At 37.8% G+C, this 22,683-nt stretch overlaps 2 protein-coding genes and 1 long non-coding RNA gene across 8 annotated transcripts in view; 1 reads left to right on the top strand and 2 right to left on the bottom strand.

Annotated features, from left to right (window-relative positions):
• Positions 1 to 212: 212 nt before the first annotated feature.
• On the bottom strand, positions 213 to 13,048 carry sdhc (succinate dehydrogenase complex, subunit C, integral membrane protein). 2 transcript variants are annotated; one of them, XM_061840048.1, is made up of 6 exons: positions 12,921 to 13,048; positions 10,320 to 10,382; positions 10,138 to 10,239; positions 8,066 to 8,127; positions 4,618 to 4,781; positions 213 to 414 (listed from the first exon to the last, which is right to left on the bottom strand). In XM_061840048.1, exons 1-6 carry the CDS (start codon positions 13,034 to 13,036, stop codon positions 307 to 309), a joined length of 615 nt encoding a protein of 204 aa, XP_061696032.1. In that variant the 5' UTR covers positions 13,037 to 13,048; the 3' UTR covers positions 213 to 306. The 2 variants fall into 2 exon arrangements, with proteins under 2 accessions (XP_061696032.1, XP_061696033.1); XM_061840049.1 differs by lacking the exon at positions 12,921 to 13,048 and adding an exon at positions 12,549 to 12,881.
• Positions 12,984 to 22,152, top strand: LOC133511282 (uncharacterized). 3 transcript variants are annotated; one of them, XR_009797853.1, is made up of 5 exons: positions 12,984 to 13,066; positions 14,473 to 14,608; positions 20,413 to 20,557; positions 20,651 to 20,768; positions 22,025 to 22,152. It is a non-coding gene; the product is annotated as an uncharacterized LOC133511282 (long non-coding RNA). The 3 variants fall into 3 exon arrangements; XR_009797851.1 differs by lacking the exon at positions 12,984 to 13,066 and adding an exon at positions 13,215 to 13,599; XR_009797852.1 differs by lacking the exon at positions 12,984 to 13,066 and adding an exon at positions 13,215 to 13,599 and having other exon boundaries at positions 20,398 to 20,557.
• LOC133511280 (sodium/potassium-transporting ATPase subunit alpha-2-like) overlaps positions 15,736 to 22,683 on the bottom strand; it is a 79,097-nt gene continuing 72,149 nt past the window's right edge. For all 3 annotated transcript variants that reach the window (XM_061840044.1, XM_061840045.1, XM_061840046.1), the window contains 5 exons: positions 22,205 to 22,350; positions 21,983 to 22,113; positions 20,814 to 20,915; positions 20,607 to 20,698; positions 15,736 to 16,304 (listed from right to left, as the gene is read on the bottom strand). In XM_061840044.1, the coding sequence (XP_061696028.1) occupies positions 16,276 to 16,304; positions 20,607 to 20,698; positions 20,814 to 20,915; positions 21,983 to 22,113; positions 22,205 to 22,350 (500 nt within the window). In that variant the 3' untranslated portion in view covers positions 15,736 to 16,275. The remainder of the gene's footprint in view (positions 16,305 to 20,606; positions 20,699 to 20,813; positions 20,916 to 21,982; positions 22,114 to 22,204; positions 22,351 to 22,683) is intronic.

Genomic DNA, 22,683 nt, shown 5'->3' with positions numbered 1-22,683 from the left:
TCCATGAGGTCACGTCATTTTTCAGACTGAAAATATCTCCTATTCTGAATCTAAATCTACTGGATTCAGGATCATGTGTTTAAAGTGGCCTCAGCCCGATGTAAAGTGGGGGAAAAAAATAAAGCATTCCATATAGTCTGTGACAATCATAGAGACAAGAAATAAATCCAAATGGCCTATTATTAAGGACAAAAAAAATGACACACTTTACATACATCATATACATAATCATTTATTTTTTTATTAGCTTAACATATACACAAAACCATAATTTCCACAATGCACTTGGCCTCTGCGGAGTGACCTTTACAGGAGCGTGGCAGCAGCAACGGCGGTGATGACGGACAAGCCGATTACAGTGTAGCCGCTGCGGTACACCTCTGGAATTTTGAAGCCTTTTCCGAGATCCCACCACTTTGGTTTTTTTTTTTTTTTTGGGGGGGAGGAGGGGTGGAGGGCATAGAGAAAAGAGAAAGAGGTGATAGAAGGAAAAGAGAAGACAATTGAGTAAGGAAATAACATTTTCTTCAGAGTAAAGAGACTTGAACCTCTAAAATTGAATGGAAATTTTCAGGAAAGTCAAATATGTGCAGCTGAAATATCGCTTGCCGTTTCTTTAGGTTTTCGCTCGAAACCTATGGAAAAAGTAGTCCCTTAGACATAACCCATGTAAAGTCAGGAGGAAAGAACAATCGGAAGTCCACACTGTAAATATCAGCTGGGCTGTATGATGGCTCATTTAATGATGTTCAATTGTTGAACATTTGGCTTGTAAAATAAAATTATTTGTTCTGACAAAAAGGACATTTTCCAAGCATTTGCTTTCACATTATTTGGAAATAAATGCAATGTTTAGTCTGTTCTTCTTTTTCTGTGTAGTTGATGCGAGTTAATGCTGCCGAAAAGGAGAAATAATAGATTTAAAAAAGAAGGGGAAACAATTTTACAATGTTATTCTCTTTCTTTTTTGATAAGTGAAAGGGGATTGATTAAAATCACAAATCATATTTTTTAGATTGTTATTTATCAGACAGGCCTAACTTATCAGTTTAAAATGTTTAAAATTTAGTCATATTTGTTGTTCTTACCTCCAGTCGTTAATTTCTTTTTACAATTACATTAAAAAATGTGAAATATTTAGGCATGTCGTTCTTTCTTCATGCTTTTGCTGCAAGGAAATTTGTTTTTATGGTTTAGTTTTACCATTATTTATTATTATGTCAAAATATGGAAGTGTCTTAAACGTGGGGGGGGGGGTTGTTTTTGACCTTAGAGGTTCCATTGAAGAATTGATTAAAATGTGAAATAATGCGATAAATTCATGATTAAATGTGAAAATATAAACACATTGGCTTGGATACACACAGAAAAAGAGTACAGCACAGACATAAATGATGGAAACAGCTGGTAAAAATGGCCTGCAAATTTGGAAGACCCCTATTTTGCTCCACTGAAAATGCTTTTATTCGAATGAGGCTTTATCCGCTCTGCTGTGCTGGAAGATAGAGAACCATTTTCGTAATAATTTAACAAAACACTGTGAGCCCCATTCAAGCTTTGGGCACGTAAGAAGAACACAAGCACAATTTATCAAAGTGCTTGCATTTTTTTTTTTTTACTCTATTAGAGAGATATACGAGTGTATGGAAAATGCCGCAGCTCTGCAATGCATACACTTGAAACTCAGAAAACTATTTATAAAAACCAGCACCAAGATAAGCTTATTTAGTGACAGTCAATCAAAAGAGAGCATTTATATACTTGTCACGGCAGACTTTTGTTCTGGATCCCTTTGAGATTGTATATGGGTAGCATATAAATCTGAACTCTAGTGTATACAGTGGGTATAAAAAGTCTAAACACCCCGTATAAATATTTGGCTTTTCCTTCCACAATTAATGTGACCTATACCTTGTACAATCAATTGATTTGTTTGATCTTTTTGAGAAGTAACTATTGACTTGATGAGGATGCAAAACCTTATCAACACCTCTCAAGAGCATTCTGGATGCTTTGTCAGGAACATTTGCATCTGAGTCAAAGCAATATAAATAAAAACTGGCAAAAAATTTTTTTTCATTATATCTATATAATAATTTACTTATTTTAATAGCTTTGAATGACAAATATTGACAATTTTGGGGTGCTTTCAGTTTTGATTTATTCAATATGATGTCTTGGCTCTAAACTGCTAAATATATACAGAATGACAAGAGAAACACTCTGCCCTAAACTAACGGTACAAAATAAGTAAAATAAAATATAATGTAATTTTAAAAAACTTTAATGAGCAGAAAAGTCAAAATCAATACAGCACTACTGTACAAATAAACAACATTACTGGTATTGTAACTAATCTATAATGCATTATTAAACCTTCAGCCTTGCCCCTCCTTTTGGCTGTTTTCAGACTGTCTTGTGTGTGTGTTAAGTTTCCTCTCTAGATATACACACTTGTTAATTTGGTGTTGACAGTTGTTTACACTGCGCCATAACGAACACGTGTCCAGGGAGATGTCAGTGAAAATTGTACTGTATCACCACTCTCTCATGCGGTGTTTCGTGACTACAGTTAACGATAGCTTAGTGCTGGTTTCGCATGGCTAAGCTTTACTCTCCTATTACTTCTCGTCATCCTTTCATAATAAGAATTGTCAGAATTGTGGCATACTTGCTACTGTGGAGGCAATGATTAGTGCCTTTTACAGGAGCGATGTGTTAACCACACTCGCTAGCCAGTCCCGGAATTGCATGGCCCCACATCATAGTCAGGCTGGAAGCAATTTCTTTTTTTTTTTTAATAGGCAGGGAGGAAAATGCATTGACGTTGTCAACAAATGCTACCACGATTGGTTGGTAGAGGCTAAATCATTTGTCGGCGTGTCACTTGGAGGGTTACTGATAGGGCAAGCGCATATAGCCACTTGCTCACTGACTGCCAAACTTCAAGTTAACCTACCACTGGTGTCGTCCAAGAACATTTTTGACTTCCTCATCACAGTGAAACATATAGCAACACCTTGGAATAAAATACAGCCAAACTGGAATATCTCTGGTGTATGCACACACATGACAACATTTTAAGTGCTTCTGATGGACCCAAAATAAAAGTTTAAGTGCTCTACTAGGCTTTAGCTGACATCTTCTTTTCATTGTAGCAGAAGCCTGAAGGTTTTGTGCTAACACCCGCTGTTATATGGAACTGTTCATAATTCCATCAGCCCAGTCTAAGGGCTGAGTTCCAACTGAAAAAGGGTAAAAGAGGGTGTGCACACTTGTACAACCACATTTTCTGTTGTTTAGTTTTACTTCCCTATTCATGTTTTTTTTTCCCAACTAGGTTGTACATGGTATAGGTCACAATGGTGGAAAAAGTATTTGAAATGATTTATCATGGTCTTGCTTTTTTACATCAGAACAATATATATATATTTTTTTTAAATGGGTGTGTTTAGACGTTTTAACATCTGCATATGTGTGAGCCAGCTTTAAAACATCTTACTGCTTCATATGACATTTTCTATTTTATAGATTATATAATGCCTAAAAGTGTTTTCTTACATTGATGTATAGAGTATTATGTATAAAATTGTAAGAGATTAAATGTCCATCCATCTATTTTCTTCAGCTTGTCCGAGGTCAAGTTGCAGGGGGCAGTTGCTTTAGCAAGGAAGCCCAGACAAGAACTGGAGGAAGTGGCTGGGGAGTTAGCGCTAGCAGTAGCTTGCGAGACTACATGATATTGCATTGCCTGCTTCTCAGCAGTATTGTATTAAATGTACTGTGCATGAAAATACCTCAAAGAAGACAAATGAACGTTATCTCCCGAGCACGTTTTTTCCCCCCATGCTGTTCCAATAAAATATGCATTTGGATGTCGTCGCCATGTTAACGAATGTATCCGGTTACATTTCAGTTGAAAAGATGATGTGATGTGATGGTAAAGACTGGAAGCGGCGGTATCAAAATAAAAAGATTAGCAGTAGTCTAACATAGTGCAATCGTGAAAGGCAAAATGTGTTCCACGCATTATGTTGTTGTCTGTCTCAGACGTATTGTCTGTCCCACACCGCCGACAAGTTTTTTTTTTTTGTTTTTACATAACGTCATTGGTTGTCAGATGTACTATGTCTAAACTCATCCGACAAGGCTAAAACTATTTTTTTGGATTCAAATATACTGAACACGAAGTCAACGTGGCATAAATGTATTTTGTGGAGCTGATAAATTCCGTCATTGATAGGATCGGCAAATTATGACAAAGTCAAACAGTGAATCAGCATAAATGTTCATTATCATCTGATACCAATCAAATCAACCAGATTGTTTTTAAGGCTAAGCAAAACACAATCTAAGGTTAAAAAGCAATCCCACTGGATCACATATAATATTTCAAATCAAATCAAAAGCCTTTAACGGGCGATCCTTTTAAATACAAATGGAAATGAAATTTAAACTATGTTTTGTCATTTTGGCAGGGTGAAGCAATGTGTGCAGAATTCAAAAGGAAATAAATTAATTTAAGTAATTTTAAAATCTGGTGACAACGTCTTTCAAAACAACAACAAATACATGTTCTTACATTAACCCTCCACCTCTATTGGCTTTGTTTCTTACCAAATGGCGGATTCCGTTGAAGGTGTGGTAGGACACAGGAAAGGCGATGCCCACCTTGGCCAGGCCAATGAGGAAGGGGCCGACCGAGAGTGAGTGGATGAGATCCAGGTAGTGCGGGAAACTACTGGGCAAAAGCAGAGCAGCCATGGCGAAGGCGGAAATAGCTGCGAGGAGGAATTAGAAAGACTCTGTATTGATCCCGAACACAAAATAAAATCAAGTGCTGTATAAACAAGTCATTGAGGACGAAAATGAGCCACAAATCAATACATGCCACGCTGTGACATTCTTCTTGGTAAGACGGAAGATCTATGCAGAAAAAATACAGTGCTTGTGTCAATGTTACCGATAGATTTTTTTTTTTTGTTTGTTTTGTTTGGCGTGGAGGAATGAAAACTAATGCATGTCATGACAAAAGACGTATGCTTACAACATTTAAGTCTGATTGTTTTTTGGGGGGTGGGAATACAGAAATAAGGTCATATTTTTTAAGACATAAGTATGATTTTGAAGTGAATAAAGTTGTAGTGTATATTTATTCCTACAAAAAAAAATAACCGCGTGTGGGCAAAGGATATTTAGATCCATTTTTTTGTACTCGTCATAGAGCTTTATGTCTGGTCCCTCACCTTTTTGGCGCGGGTGACCATATTGGGACACACACGATAAGGTGACGGCTGAAGGAGGACTATATGACTACATTTATCTAAATTTAAATATACTTTGCTTTACTTCTTCATGATATAAGCTTTTGTTGTGCAGTATTCTCAGGGGCAACCCTCCCGGAACCCAGAACTGGGACTGTGTGTTGGACTTCTTCCTCCATAAGGGGCCACATTTTCGTTTCTGTGCAATGGATACGGATATGCGCCACTGCAAGGTGTACATGGCACATAAAGCACTAGCTTATCATGAAGAAAGAAAAAGTCAATAATTGCTACTATGATAGCGCTCAAAATCTCAACCAGAAGAATGCACCTACAGCGATGCAAGGCCAGCACTTAATGCGTGATATTGTGTGGTAATTGCTCCCGCCTCACACCCATATAAACTACGCATAGGCACAGAAGCCTCCCACCACACTTAACAGGCATTTCTAACTTTTTGGCAGAGGCAGTCATTGACTGATCCGTTAGTCTTTTGTGTACTGGCCTTTAAGACAATTTAAGAGTTGTCTCGTTCTTTTCTTGCTTAATAACGGTGCTAAAAATAAATGTGCAATTTAACGGCGGTCCCCAACCACCAGTCAGCGAGGCATTTGTTACCGGGCTACAGAAAAGGAATGACCAATTTCTATCATCTCAGTTGGATTGCATTTTTGCACATCAAATGTGTTTCACTTTAAAAATATGATGGGATCGGCAAGCGCTGCACTTTGCAAGTGACGCGTAAAGACTGCACAGAACTCAGTTTAGACTCCCAGCTGACTTGCTTATGGTGGCGGCCAAGCTCAAAGAACATATCCATTCACCAAGCTGATTGACATCATTACATTCACAGAAAAAACAATTATTTTGATCTAAATGTTTGCAAACGAAACAACAATACACTCCACATCGGTCACGTGCAATGTTCCCTCTAATTTTTTACATCTGAGCAAACACACTAAGCCCGTGAGCGCAACTTTTGACCACTGTGAGCAACATGACATACGCACTCTGGTCAATCAGTGTCGTCCATTGAAGTTACATGGCTCTTTAAAAGGTTCAGATTACATTTTCATCTGAACATATTTAAGAACAATTTTGTGTTTTTGAAAACTTACACTGAAAATGTCAACAAACAAAAACATACATTGCTAACCAAACCAAGCCAACTATGAACTATAAATTTGCAATGTCGCTTCCAACTTTGTTTCATTTATATATTTTTTTAACCCACAATGATATCCCCGTCTGTTTTTCTTGGTGTAAAACTGAATTATTGCTTGCAAAATATCTTTAGCATGTTGAAAGATGAATGATGCTCCCAAACAGTTTTAGGGTTAATGTCATATTGCCTCCCATATTGAACATACAGAATTAACTTTTTGGGCATTGTATCATCTGTGCTTTCATCCTTGATCAGGATGTGGCAAGGTGGAATTTTAACATTACACACCAATTGTAATTACCCCTTTAAGTGTGGAGGGGTTGGAGTCAGGTAAACCAGGAAGTAGAGTGTGTGTGGCCCGGTGTGGCCGGGTACCAGCTCGTTATGAGAGGCAATGTGGTGCCGTGATTTAAAAAATAATAATAAATACGTCAGATTGGAGTTTACTGCACTGGATCTCTTTTCTTCTGCGCTGAGAGTGTGCGACAAGGGTGCAAATGTGCAATTGCGCAGCTTGGAGGGAACATTGGTTACATGATACGTTCCTTAAAATAACTCGGAAATTTTTCAAAAATGAGTAAAAAACAAACATCTTGGGAGAGCTTTTTCAAAAGGAAAAAGCCCACCTGAGGAGCTAGAAGAAGAACCTACAACCTCATAGAAAGCTTCTTTTATCTGTTAGGCGTTATGGTGAATTTATTTTTCATATATTTAACATTCATATTTAAGCTGGTCGTATATGTACATATATCTTGACAGCCGTTCCATGAAAAGAATGCCAACTCTAAATTGGTCCCTGGTGGAAAAATAGTTGAGGACCTCTGCATTGCAGGATATGTTTTCGGGTTTGTTTTTTTTACCCCAAGACTTCAAGCAAGAAAAGGCAGGTTTATTTATGCAGTTCATTTCAAAACACACATTAACTAAATGTGCTTTACATGATTACAAACATTTAGTCTGCAGAAATAATTAGGTAGTATTTTTTTGTTAGTTAGGTAAAGGTATACAGACACGTTTATGTAGGATACTAGCCAGATTGTTGCGAAAAAAGATTCCAACACCAGCATTATGTACAGTTCTTGAAAAAAAGATGGCATGGTTACATCTGTACTGCCAACTTTTTGCTCCAACGATCAGGACTTCTCTTGGTATTTGGGAAGAAAATGTGTCACAAAATCAAAAGGACAGTTTGACGTTGTTGTGGTTCAGGAAGCAGATGTCATCAGTGCTTTCTTCGAAGAGTGTTTTGGTGTGTGGAAGCGACTTGATGGCTCGACGAGTGCACGGCAAGTGGATTTGTGCCACCAATTGGCAGATGATCTCAGTGACCTTTTCAAAAATCCATCAGCTTGCAAATAAAATTGAATTCAGCTCAGGCAGAGATCGACACAGATGCGGCTTCTGCTTGCTGCCATTGATGCGCAACTACGCCCCGTTTAAGTTGGCGACTTGGTTTTGCATGCAAACATATCCGACACATTTGGTAACGCCGCACTCGCTGGGGCGAGCAGTAGCCAAGAAGCGAGAAGCGAGATGCTCCACATATTTACATTTTGAGTCAACTCAGAAGGAGTTTATACGTCATTTAAGCGAGGAAGGGATAAAGGATTAAAATAATAATAATAAGATGCCCTACCTCCACTGAGGCCTACTCCGGTTCCTCTGTGTGTTATGGACATCATCATGGGGACTGACCATCTGGAAAAAAAATTATGAAAAAAAAAAAAAAAATGTATTAACACATTACACGTACACTGGTTATCAGTAATTCTGACAGGGTGATTTTTAAAAGCATTGTATCTCCGGTATAATTAAAGGAAATGTTGTTTTATAATTAGCAATAATTTTTGAAGCAGTAATTTTACCTTGAAAAAGTTGATCAAATTTAAGGGTAAAAGGTTTAAGTTGCGTTTGACAGAAACTTTAGGGAAAAAAAAGGAATTTTTCAGGGAATTATTTTTGTATTTTTATTTTATTTATTCTGATGGGGAAAAAAATAATAATTTCAGATGGAAAAGTTGCATTTCTTCCAAGAAATTAAATTCAATGAAATTTAGGTTGTAATTTTTTGGGGGGGAGGACAAAAGTCATTGTTTTGGAAAACAAGTTTTTTTTTCTTAAAAAAAAAGCTGCATTATTTCCACAGGTTAATAGTTGTATTTGGTACAGTATTTATTTAAGGATTTTGTGGAGGGAAAAACAGAGAATTATATTTTTTCTCGAGAAAAAGTTTTGTGAATTTTTGTTGGGGGAAAAAAAAAACTTTTTTTTTTCCAGAAAAGTACCTTCTATAATGATATGGAGGTCATTATTTTATCATCAAAAATGCTATTAATTAGAAACAAATGTCCTTAATAAGTTAAAATTCTTTTAACTAAAGGACTGACACAGAAACGATCTATATAACAACTTTAAACCTAAGATTTGCACCAAAATAAACTTCAGTAATCACCCATGAAATTCATCAGTTGATTACAATTAATAAATACATTTATTTTATTGAATTGTTACATTTTATAAATCATTTCATGGGCAATTTCCTCCCCAAGAGGGGTTGCGACAGGAAGGGCATCCGGCGTAAAAACTGTGCCAAATAAATATGAGCGTCCATCTGAGATGACGGGAAAAGCCGAAAGGCAGTTTTATTTCATGGTCAATTTCATAACGTTTCCCTTTCGATGAAATCCTATTTAAATAGACCTCATGTGGCGCAACACAACAATAACCCTAATAATTTTGGCCAAGTGTGAAATTAGCATGGCCCAATGGTTAATATCGCCTACAACTGTGAGGGACCTAGGTTCTAGCAAGACCCCAACCGGACCATTTCACAGATTTCTCCTCACACCAACTTTTTTTTACGTGTGTGCCGTATGCTACATAGAGGTGCTGAGAGTGGCAATAGGTCACACAATGCAATGCAGGTGTTGTCGACCGTAGGTATATAAGGCAGCCTTTAAAGTTCCCACATTTTGGTTATTTAGACCAGTGATTTCCAACATTTATAGAGCAAAGGCACATATTTTACAACTGAAAAATCCCACGGCACATCAACCAAAGTAAATGTCACCAAAAATGGATCGATTAATTACTGTATGTACTTCCTCCCATCTAATAGAAGAGGATTTTTTGTTCTGTCTGTCATTGTGCCTCACTGGCATAAATAGATGAATAAAGATACATTATTTCTTGGAATAAATGTTTTTTTTAGCAATTACATAAAATTGGGTAACTTCCCACGGCACACCTGAAGAGCGCTCATGACACACTAATATACCCCGGCACACTGTTTGGGAATCACTGATTTAGACCAGCAGCGACTGACCTCTAACATGGACTTATGAAAAAGTGTCCATTTAATTTAAAAACTCCTTGGTTTAGACATACTTGTGTCCAGAAAAGGCCCCTTTGGCTACTTCTTTTTGACCCAGTTCTGTATCCACTTTGTTCGTATTTGGCTAAGATCGCAACTTTCCTCTGATTAGCCAAGGGTTTTGTATATTTTTTTTTTTTATTTGAGGTTAAGGTGTTGAGAAAATGACAAGTGTTTAAGAAATGCATTTTAGCAATTGAAAAAAATATATATTTTCTTCAGTTTTCTGACATCTTCACCATGGCCAGAGTTGACAAAAAGTCAACAAAAACTGCCTTTTTTTTAATTTAGTATCAAAACAGAAACAAAGACTACAACGTATCACAAACACATACTTGTAAATAGTAATGTGAGGAGACATGGGTCGGTTCAATCTCGTATTTTTGGCCCAAAACTTGTTCATCTCCTCCTTGGCGGTCGTTCCCATTGGAGCAGCACTGAAGCAAGAATACATTTTCATTTTAACACATTCAAACAGTTTAACGTGATACATTAATTTGATTTTTATCATACGTACTGCCTTACGAAGAGGACGCTGCACTGCTGCCTGGAGACACACAATCCCTGACGGGTCAACGTCCTGCAGACGTGAGAGACAAGTGTTAGAACTACACTTTACAATGAAAAATATGACCCTAATATGGCAGCTTGAAACCAAATGGGCAACTTTCTGGGCATGGGATCTTGAGTCTTTTTTGTGGGTCTACTCATGATAGATATTGATATTACATCTTGTGTTCATACATGAAACTGGTTTTGAGTATTCTTTTAAGGACCCTGGTATATGGTCCAAATGAGCGTAAAATGCGAACTAATGGAAAGTCCTAACGGCATCTTATTTGGTGAAAGCTGATCAAAATGTAATTTCTGTCAACAGCATTATAGGAGCACAAAAAAAAGATAGCAGTTTTCTTTGACGAAAACAATCAACATCTAAATAATATAGCTACTTAGGCATGATCCTAAACACTTGTTGACTCAAGTATATACAAAATGTAAATATCCATGTGAAAGCCAAAACTTTCTGATTAGAGATAAGTAGTTAACCAGTCAACACAGGTCAAAGTTCGTCATAATCAAATGTGGTCAAAGTACAGCCTGTCCATTTTCAGTGACCCATGGCATACACTAAGTAGACTTTACACTGATTTTATTAGCCTGTTCCTCATCGGCCAATAATTAGCTTTTTATGCTGATCGTCTGATCTTCTTTAATGTCATAATTCACCAACCCAATCAATGACGTCAATGATCGGCTTCGCTAAAGACATTTAACTCTGTGTTGCCATCGTGCATAGTATATCTGAATTCAGAAGCGAATTTATTTTTATATTTTGTAGTAATTAAATGGGGTTCTTTTGTGTCTTTGATGGCGTACTGTAAATATCTGATGGCCATTAAAGTAATTTTTTTTTTTAAAACGTCTCGGCATGCTACAGACAACATATAATGCCCACATCAGACTAGATGACAACTTTGCTCTTTCACGACTGGACTATGTCAGACTACAACAATAAAATCTTATATTCCAATACTACTGCATCCACTTTTTTATGATCACTAGACTTTATCTTGTCAACTCAAATGCGATCGGATACACTTGTTACTGTGGCAACGACAACAAGCGTCGGTTGTGCCGACCGTATTATGAAAAAAAAAAAAAAAACAATGGAGGAAAACGTGTTGGTGTTCACCGGTGCTCAGGACAAGGAAGGACGTTTGTATAAGACTTCATTGAAGTATGTTCACGTACATTTAATACGATAACGGCTCGCGAGCAGGCAACAAAACGTAATGTAGCCAAGCAAGCTAGTGCTTGCGGATGTCTGTAAACATGTTGCTGTTCTGTCAAAGCATGCTCTAAAGTTTCAGAGTGGGTGAAGTAATTTTATTACAATAAGCTAATTTAATTACAGTTACAGATTAATTACAAGTTAACGCCCAATATTTCTGTCAAATTGTCATGACCAGAACAGTGATTGATATTTTATGTAGTCGACATTTAAAATTCTTACAGCACACCTACAAACAAAAATGTCACAAACAGTAGATACATTAGTCTGTGTACTTACTTCTCTAGTAGAAGACCTGTGTCACTATGCTTCATTGTCATAAATAGATGAAGATACATGATTTAATGTTAATATGTTTGGGATCAATTAAGTATACACATATGTACAGTAAATGAGCACGTCATTTAAAACACATTGCTCCAACTTGTGATCTGATCGGTTATCGTTTTTTATTTATTTATTTATTTAACTTGATCGGTGATCAGCTCTAAAAATCCTGATCGTGTAAAGCCTACTAGGAAGATTAACATTGGACAGGACTACTGTTTCCAAATAGGTTCAAGACAAGTTTATGGTTTCAAATTACGGTTCATAGTGTTTACAATTATGGTTTGAATCCATGGGATCACATCAATGTTACGTTTTTTTTTAACAAGGGTTGAGGTCAAATTAGGTTCTCAAGTCCGGGTGTGATTTTGTGCGTGTGTTGAACTCATGGTGACCCTAAAAAGCGGAAGTAAGCCCCTACCACTCCCTCCCTTCTACCCTCCTTCCTAGTTTCCATGCTTAAAAAGTAGTATCAAATCCTTGGTTTTTTTTTTTTGTTTTGTTTTTTTATTCTAGCAAACAAGGTCTTAACATGTGTTTCTAACCTCTATACAACAATACCTTCGATTTTAATATTGAGGGGATTTGCAATTTTTGGCGACATAGCTAAAATTTGCATAGCTTTACCTTGTACTTATTTTTCAATGTGGCGAATGTCAAAGTGGTCGTCTTCGGATGTGGTTCACTCAAGGACAAACCACATCGTAATAAACAAAAACGTTACTTTTAACGTAATAGCACGATTATTGACAAATTCACACATACTACTCCCTTCAACAACCAATACATTCGATCCCCCCACAAAAAATGTTTTGACTTTTACGAGCTACGTTAAGAGTATGTCGCGGTAATTCCGCCACGATAGAAACATGCTACGAAATTCCAACTCCAGTATAGCAAAACTGTGCTGCTAAAGTGTCTATTCACCACTGTAATGCGGACATTAAACATTATTTAGTTTCCCAAAGGCACACAATTGTGTAATTCAAAGATACTGACCTTAGTAGCTGCGCCATGTTTAACGCACACTGAGCGGAACTGTCGTAAAATGTTGGGAATGTACTCATTGCGTGCTCGTGGTTAAACAGCATCAGTACAAAACGTGAAATAATCATAATCGTGTTTTCGATTTAATAGGACAAAACGTAAGAGTATACATTTATCAAATAATAGATATTGTATTTTTGAAGCATAAGAAAACGATAATTCTAATCTTAAAAGTTTTTATTCATATTTTCAACTTCTGTCAAAACAGTCTGATTACAAGATAAAGCCTCATAAAATTACAAATTTAAAAAAATTAATTCTTCCCAATTTTTTAAAGAAAAAAATATAAAGTTTATTCCAAAAAGCAGGAACAATAATTTTCTCTTCAGTGCGACACTAAAACAAAAAAAAGTGTTTTATGCAGACTGCTTTCCTTCGCTGTCCTTCCCCCACTTAAGTGAATAGAAAGGAGAGGGATAAACGGATTGGAAGCAAGGATATGCGTGCGAAGCAAAGGAAGGAAGGAAGGAAAGGGAACGCTTGAAAGGAAAGAATATGAAAGGAGAAAAGAGGGATGAAGAAAGTCTAGATAGAAGGAAGGAAACAAGGAAAGTTTAAAGGAAGGATAAGGCGGGTCAAAGGAAGGAACGCTGGAGGTACGGAGGAGGAAGAATGGAAGGAAGCATGGAAGGTAGAAAGAATGGATGAATGAAGAGATGAAAGGAAGGAAGAATGTTGGAAAGTAAGATGAATGGGAAGGAAGGAGAGAATGGAAGAAGGGACATGAAAGGAAGGAAGGAATGTAGGTTGGCAGGCAAGATGGATGGTAAGAAAAGAGAAAGGAAGAAGAGGAAGAAGGAAAATGGGTGAGATGATAAAAGGAATTAAGGAAAGCAAGCATGAAGGAAGGAATTATGTAGGGAATGTTGGTACGAAGGACGGTTGGTAAGAAAGAAGCAAAGCAAATTTATTTATACAGCACATACAGGGCATTTCATCCACAAGGTAACTCAATGTGCTTTACATGATTAAAAGCATTTAAAAACAAAGAAAAATAAATGGGGAAAAAAACTAATAAAAGTACAATAAATATTTACACATGGAAATACTCCAAAAAGCACACTGGGGGCTAAGCGTTGGCAAGTTGTTCACCATGTTTGCTTTGGAGTTTGTGCTCCACTATTTGACCTGAGTCCATTAAAATCAGAGCCCTATACCATTTTTTTTCTGTCTTCAGGACCTAACCCCTTTAATAATTTATAGACCAGTAGCAGAACTTTAAAATAAGTATAATTTCTTTCCACTGAAATAATGACTTCAAAATAACAGCAAAATCACTGCCTTATATCCCTTTATGACGTGTTGATAATTTAATTTTGCTGGTGTTACCTCATTTAAAATAGTTTACAGCTACTTTCTGTTAAGCATGCTTCATTTTGTAACGAAAAGTCCAGATCATACGATGTAATGAAGTAATAATTTATTACATTTTATCCTCACTAAGCTTACAGTTCTGCTTTTTTTGGTCAGATATCTCTTTGAACTTTGTCCCTTGTAATTACAGGAATACAAAATGCCTGATCTCCATCAGGGTGTGACTGATTCTAGAAAATACCTTGCTGATCACAGTCAGATTCTCAGACAAGATTTTTCATGGATGGAGGAGACGCCTGTCACATCTTATTGGATGGTGGTTTCAGGTGAGGGACGATAGAAGGAAGATCTCACCGTAGTATTTCTACTATGTGTGTGTGTGTATATAATGTTGTCAATAGTCTTCATCCTGTACATTAGACTTAACATAGCATTTCGGATTGAGTTTTGTGTTGGGCCTGGCCACAATGGGGAAGGGAGGGGTGTGGGAGATTGAAAGTACTGGCTCATCTCATTTGTCATTCACTCTTCCGATTGGATGACACTGATGAATCTGTCTATGCTTCATCTCACCTTATCATTGTCCCTCCTGTTGTTTGGAAACAACCACATTATTTTCTCCATCGGCCGTGTCAACAAGGCCAGTGTTTTCATTTTCGGCTGCTGAATGACACAGTAAAAAATCTTGGCAGCCAATAACTTAACCCCTTGTCAATTTAGACAGAACCGTCTGCCTTGTAAAGATGTTTGGACCCCCCCCCCCCCCAAAAGACAGAAATTGTCAACTAAAGTGTAGCACAGACTTCTTTGAGCCACTTATTTAATTGACTGAGCTTAGAGAAACATTCATCTCCAAATCGTAGAAGTCGAAGACATCTTATGAAAACCTCAGTGTCCAGAGATTGTACTTTTGTTAGATCGATGAAATCTCACTTCAGTACTTCTGATTGCTACTTGAGAACACCCAGAACCATTGTGTGGGTCTTGTAAAAGTGGTTTAAATCTCTAAGTCTAATGTCAATCTTTTGCATGATCCGCACCCTTCATTAATCAAATAGTGATGGAAGTTTTATATATTTTTTAAAAATCTTTTTGGAGTTAATTCAACAACTCTTTTTTTCAACTGATCATTTCACCATATTATAACTCCCACGATCCATACCTTCATTTTTAAAAACGGTTATCCAGGTTAAGGTCAGGGAGCACTGGAGCCTGTTCCAGCTAACTTCGGGTGAAAGGTAGACTGCACCCTGAACTTGTCGCCAGTCAATAACAGACACATACAGACACGGACAATCATTCGCACCGTCACACACTCAGTGACATAAGGTAACGACTCCCTAGCCGAACAGATCACGAGGCACTGATTCTTTCACTGTGGGGTTTAACAGCACGAGGAAGGTAAAACAAAAAAAAGACCCAAGTGCAGGGAATCAGGGAGGTAAGCCAGGAGTGCAGGAGTCTCAAAATGATATTTAATTTTCAACAAAAACTCAACAAAGTAACAAACACTTGAAAAAAATAACTACAACTGGAAACAAAACATGACTGAGGATATAACTGATATGACACAGACAAACAATGGACAGACAAGAACTGAAAGAAACTAGAGTGCTAAATACATACATAGTGGCGAGACAATGAGGAACACTTGGAAAAGACACGAGTGACTGGAGGGAGCAGATTGTCAAGACAATGTAGGAGGATCACGAGAACAGGTGGACACAGCTAACAATGAGCATATGAGACATGGAATACAGGAAAGCATGTAAAAACTAAATAAACCACAAACTAGCCCATGACAATGCATCACAGTGTATCCAAGTGAATTCCCATTTTTTGTACAAACAATCAAAATCCCATTTTCAGCGACGATTATTAGCATCTGATCATTTCAGACTAATGATATTTGTCATCTGATCTATGCAAATATTGCTGCACAGACAAACACACACGCACACGCGTTGGCTTTGACGCTGATGTCTTCTGAATGTTAATAATATGTCTCCTGCTCCACCCAGCCTGGAAGAAAAGAAACACAGAGGAGGTAGTGGTGGCGTCAAAACAAGCAAAAACAAAGGAAACGAAAACCCAAAGCTTTCATATCCTCTTTGGTATTCACGGATGGCGCCTTTTGTTTCTGCAAATGAATCAACTTGTAACTCTCCAGACACAACGATCAGCCGGCCGTGACACGCGCATTAACAGAGAAGATTAACTGTCACCATCAATTGTTATTGTGACCCGCACCGTCATCAGCCCCGCAAATTTTGATCCATTGTCGATCGTCTTTGTAACTCTTCATCGGGCACCGCGTAATTTCCTCTCTCGTTATTTTGCTCCTCGTGCTGTTGACAAGACTAATCTGTTTCCTGCGGCGGGGCCGGATCAGTACGTAAACACGGCCGGCAGGCAAGCGTCGGTCAACTCATTGCAGGATTTTAATATTGTTTTTTTTTTATACCGCAATAACAATTAGATCACATCAAAGCAACAAGCAGAGAGCAACACAAAGTTTAGTTCTTTTTGTGGAGCTGAGATATTAGTTTTGTGTCAAATGGCAAGTTCTCAAACTAAAAAGGCAAAATGAGGCTAAAATGGATGGTTCAAACCAAAACAAATTCTCTCAGACAAGTATTGCAAGGGACACTGGAAATGTCCAAAATTATCTTAAATCTACCAAAATCTTCTTGCATACATATTTATCTTTAGATGTACAATTCTTACATTTGAAAACTTACTTCTTTTTTCTTTAAATTTACATACACGTTTGCACTGTATGGATTGTGTCCAAAATCACTCCCGAGCAACTATGTAGTGCAGTTTATAGTGGTGCAATTTTGTAGTGGTTTCCAAATGCTTCGTGATCGAATTTAGTGCCCTATATAAACACCTCAAATAGCAAAAAGTAGTGATCAATTGATGGTCACACTGTGCTGTGATATACCATAATTTATTGCGTCTTCAGTGAAGAAGAAGACAAATGCTAGGAGTAGATGCGTTACAAACAGAGGGAGTGAATTTATCATCTAAATGTAAGTAACTTTTCATTTAAAACAAAAATAAATATGTTTTTAAAAATCATCTCGTTTTAAAAATATGGAGTTTTTTTTAATGACCGAGCCGTGATGTCATTAACAGAGCACCATGCACTGATCTAAAAAAAAAAAAAAGACTGATTAGCGCATACACATCGAGCGATATGTCGATTGGTTGAAACCAATGGCAGCCATTTTTTTACTCCCAAAACGTGTAGAGGACATGGTTTACAGGTTGGATTATGGCGGGGTTTTTCCTCAAAGTTTGGCATGTAAAATTAAAAATGGCCGTGTGAGCTGGACATTTTTTCACTTCTGGTAACATGAAGGATTTTTAATTCAACTTGGTAAGCCAAAAAAAGCTAAATGCAAAGGAACGACATACAACACTGTGACCAAGAAACCTTCCATATTACCTAGGCCCAATTTCCGTCACGTTAACTTTTCCCATAATACGCTTTGAAGTACTATCATCATAACATAGCAAAAAACTAAGCATTTTTTTGTCATAAAAACATTAAATTTTAAGTCAGTCAGTTAGATATATTTTTGGAAATAAGGACTCGCAATGGGGAAATACATGCTAAACGCATTGTTCATTTGTTGTCTCTGTGAGGTCCTATTTCAGAGAAAATTTAAACTTCTTTCCTCGGATTTGAAAATCAAATTCAATTTGCAGAGTCCTGTATTAGGAAATTCATCCAAAATTTCACAGAAAATGTGTTTTCTTGCTTATCCACTCACGAAGTGTGGGAAAATATTTACATCACTTTTTCGCGAAAAACTGTCCGCCTATCAAGGTGAACCAGAGAGTGAACAGTGAACAACAGCCTTAAACAAATCTTTGCTCACATGAATTAAGGTCATCAGAAAATTTCTAAAAAAACCTTTACAAACAAACAAAAGTAAATCTTTCTAACTTGCCTGTGGAATGTTTTCTCTCAGCCACGAAACTGGCGATTAACGCAGTTTATTGCTGTCGCTGCAGCAGGACGGCATAGTTGTTTTGGGAGTATCAAGATGGCGACTTCAGTTTTGTTGGCCAATGAGCCATCCAGTATTTTTTTTTTTTTTTTTTTTTTTAAGATCAGTGGCACAATGGAGTGTCTGAAATCTGTTATGAATGAGGTCACTATTTCATCCACTATACAGTGCAAATATACAAGGACAATGCAATGGAAATAGATTGAAAAATTCTAGACTGGACCATTAGATAAAAATAAGAGTTGCCAACACACAGCCACAAATTGAGCAATTGGCTGTATTGAGGTTTGATCACGTCGCTCGATATGCGGGAGCCTTAAACTGACGGAAATGGATCAGTGACAGTGTCATCTACATCTGAAGGCATTACAGTACATTTTCACCAGGATGAAAACACCCCCAAAGATGGTGAGAACATATCCAAAAACACCTGTTAGCTAGTTAACTACAGGAATCTCTATGAGTTAAACACGTAATTATATGAACGAATTTTGAGGAAAACATTTAGACTTTAAGAGAGTAAAGGTGTATAACTAAAATAAAAAAGTTGTCATTTTACGACAATAAAGTGTTCTGTGAAGACGGCCAAAAACAGTTTTGATCTATTTTTGATTGGGTGCAGTTAACCATGACTCAAAAGGGCCTTGTAGATGATTATTAGTGACATGAGACATAAGCTATTTTTGTGTTTATGGTTTGAAAATTATTTGTCAGCACTGGCATCAGCCATCTCATCGTTTTAGTCTTTTTATTTTTGTAGTGTTGCAAATTGCATCATTTGCATTTCTTTTTCCGTTGCAAGTTGGATCGCCAGCATTTTCATTTTGTATTGATATTACCTCGACTATTGTCACTCGAGAGTTATTATGAAGCCCATATTTTATTCATGAGGAGACCCTCGGCCGACCCTACGCCAAGAGCTAATGCATCTGAGTGCTGAATAATCCTCCCAGCATGCAATGCTGAGTCTGCTGCAGCATTTGAACTAACTAACTGTTTCTGTTGTGTTTTAGATTCCCATGTTATCTTGAGAATTCCAACTTGATTAAAAATTAAGCTCATCTTGGACTCATGCACCGGAGTCAGTTTCGAATTACTGTACATACCGAACTTCATCGAACGTTTCCAACATGCTTGCTCATATGCAATAACGAAAACTAATCGTTTTCTCTGTACCGTCTAGTATATGAAATTCTAATTAGGTTTCAATCAGACAATAAAATTAAGGAAGTTTGTCTGTGAAGAATAACTAAACCAAAAAGGCTGACTTTCTGCATCTTTTTGGCTTATTGAGTATGTTTTTGTGGGGTGTTGGGGTTGTTTTATGATGAGTCACTAAACATGTTTGTCAGACAAAATCTTTTGGAGAGTTTTGTCTTTAAAGGACCCTGCAAATGTCCAAGAAGGACCTTGACCAACCTCTTCAAACTGAAATGGCAGATTCCTGATGTCTTTGTGCATGGTTACTTGAGACTTTTTTTGTGAGTCTACTCATGATAGACATTGCAATTAACTTTCACGCATGTATGAGTGTCATAAAAATTACGCTAAAATCTTAACTTTGCTTTCAAAGGATCCCAGAAAATGTCAGCCATGGCCGTAAAATCAAAAAGGCCACGAAATGAAAAGACTGCCTCTTTCAGGGATTTTTTGGGAAATATTCTCATGATTGACATTGCCAATACGTTTTTTTTTTAATTTTCGAGTGACCTGAAGAAATGATCAAAAGTACCAAAATGGCAGATGTTCTGTGTTTTTGGGGCATGACTTTTTGAGACTTTTTTGTGGGTCTACCTATCGTAGAGATTGCTACTAAATTCTATGATCCGCTAATACACATTTGTCTTTGAAGGTTCCCTTGAAATTATCCTAAAATTGCTGCTTCAAACCAAAATGACAGACTACTGCGCAGTTTTAGGCATAGATCTTTGAGACTTTTTTTTTTTAATCTCTTCTCCTGACAGACATGCCTACCAAATTTCACGTTGTTATGTGAAGCTTGCTTCAGGGTCTGAGCTAAATAATCAAAAACAAAAATGAAACAATTTGAAGAGGGCCTTCTGATTGCTGGCTAATATGTCTTGATACGTCAGTATGTTTATTTTCAGAGATGATTCTGATAAAAATCACTCGGGTGATCCAGGACAAGAGACGCTGTGAAGTCGCTCTCGCAGGAAAATTGGCACTCACGGCTCTCGACACACGAGTCCAAAGCAATTTACTCTTCTGCTGGTTTATGAACAAGACAAAGAGGTCGGGAAACCGTTTAATCTCGCTCTCTCTCTGTAATAACCATGCTTACCTCCAGGGTTCCTCCGCAGAATTAATTTACGAATTTCATCATAGACGAAGATCAGAAGACTGTACGGGAAGGCGCAGAACCACCATCCAATCCTGGGGAAGAGGATAACGAGGAAGGCCACTTCATTTACACTCAAGAATAACAGGATGATGGATGGCAAAGGTAAATTCCAGGTTGGGTGTATGTATATTCAAATGGGTAGCCTACTTGAGTGGGTACATGCGCAGGGCCACATCCATTCCGGGGCAGTAGGAGAGGAAAGCGGCAAGGGCTGTTTCAATGAATAGGCCGAAGATCAAGATTCTGTTCCTGTGGACGGGAAAACATTATACAACATAAATTAATTTATTTTAATTGAATAAGAGTGCAGATCTCTGTCAAGGCTTAAACTTTTGTCACGATGTCGAACAGGCTTTTAAATTTCTTAGAGCTATGGGCCAAACAAATATGAGCGTTCATCTGAGATGGCACGCTGTGGCAACCCCTAACGGGACAAGCCGAAAGAAACTTACTATGTACCCTTGCACAAAGTACTGACTGGTTTGGTGAACCTTGGATTAGCCTAAAATGGCTGCTTCAAACCAAAATGGCTGACTTTCTGTTCCATTTTAGGCATGGTGTTTGAAACTTTGTAGAGTGTCTTATGTCATAGTGACATGCCCACCAAATTTAATGTTGACACATGACGCTGGTTTCAGGGGCTATTTGGTTTCAAAATCTCCAGTATGAAATGGCTGGATCAAACCAAATTGACTGACTTCCTGTTGAGTTTCAGGCATGGGTCTTTGACTTTTTCATATACCCTGTGATGATGGACACGTCCACACAAAAAGGTGGTGTCAGGGGCTGGATAATGTTTCTAAGTTCCAGTTGGGTGCCACTGTGGGAGAAACAGCTGCTTCAAACCAAAATGGCTCTCATGTTATTCACTTACAGACATGATTCCTTGAGACTTTTTTATGTACACATGTCCAACCAATTTCGTCTTGATGAGTGTGACTGATGTCAGCGGCTAATTTTGAGAAACTTTCCAGGTGGTGTGGAGTGAGTGCAAAATGGCCGCTTCCAAACAAAATAGCCAACTTCAGGTTTAATTCCAGGCAAAGTTCGTGTCTCGTTTTGATCGATATCCACCACATTTTGTGCGATTTGTGAAACTGGTGTCAGTGGCAATTTTTTCCATCTTTCCAGGGAGTACGACTGGGTTTGAAATGACCAAACCACAAGGACTTTAAACCAAAATAGTCAAATTTCTGTTGAATTCTGGCTGATTACCTGAAGTCCACCTAATTAAGCGTTGATTGGTGGAAGTGGTGATGCGGGAAAGTTTTTTCAAACTAAACTAACTTAAACTTTAGTATTACTTTTGAACTCACTTCATGCCCTGCTGGAATAACGAGTTCCTCCTGGTCTTGCAGATGATAAGGTCGGCCCATTGCACCACCACGATGCTGGCGAAGAAAGCAGTGTGGCACGTGAACTCCACGATCTTCCTCTGCTCGTAGGTCTGCAGGGGTGCAGAGACCGTCGTGAATGTAGTTGTATATATTGTATATACTTTGTGCGTGTGTGCATGTGTGAGAGAGAGGAGTCCTCACCCACTGCTGCCCGTAAAAGTCCTCTATGTCGTTGACCATCCGGTCATCCCAGTTTATCCGGATGCCAAGCAGTGCGCTCGGCAGGAAGCCGTTCTCGGCTAAGATGACAAAGTAGGTGAAAAAGCCGCCCAGAGCCTGGATCATACCTGCCGACACGGAAACAGACAATTTTGTTGTTGTTGTTTCTGCAGTATCAATTCATCATTAATTTATTTCATTTCACTTTAGTAAAATATATTTTATGGTATCATTTAAATACACAAATGTAGGAAAAAAATATTTGTACTGTACATCTGTCTATCCATTCATTTACTGGGGCTTTCCGAGGTTGTGTCGCTGGAGCAGCAGCTGAAGCAGTGGAGCCAAGACTACCCTATCACAAGCCACTTCGTCTACCTCTTCTGGGGGGATTCTGACGTATTCCCAGGCCAGTGGCGAGACATAGTCTCTCCAGCGTGTCCTTGGTCCTCTAGGGGCAT

This window comes from Syngnathoides biaculeatus, chromosome 13 (genome assembly GCF_019802595.1).
Source record: "Syngnathoides biaculeatus isolate LvHL_M chromosome 13, ASM1980259v1, whole genome shotgun sequence".
Lineage (NCBI taxonomy): Eukaryota > Metazoa > Chordata > Actinopteri > Syngnathiformes > Syngnathidae > Syngnathoides > Syngnathoides biaculeatus.
Note: the sequence above shows the minus strand (reverse complement) of the source record. Positions and strands in the feature narration are given on the sequence as shown.

Coding starts and splice junctions, on each gene's coding strand:
- sdhc (XM_061840048.1), bottom strand. CDS start 13,036: ATGATTATTTCACGTTTTGTACTGATGCTGTTTAACCACGAGCACGCA. Junction 10,240..10,319: donor AGCGTCCTCTTCGTAAGGCA/GTACGTATGATA, acceptor TTCTTGCTTCAG/TGCTGCTCCAATGGGAACGA. Junction 8,128..10,137: donor CCTCACATTACTATTTACAA/GTATGTGTTTGT, acceptor TTTTTTTTCCAG/ATGGTCAGTCCCCATGATGA.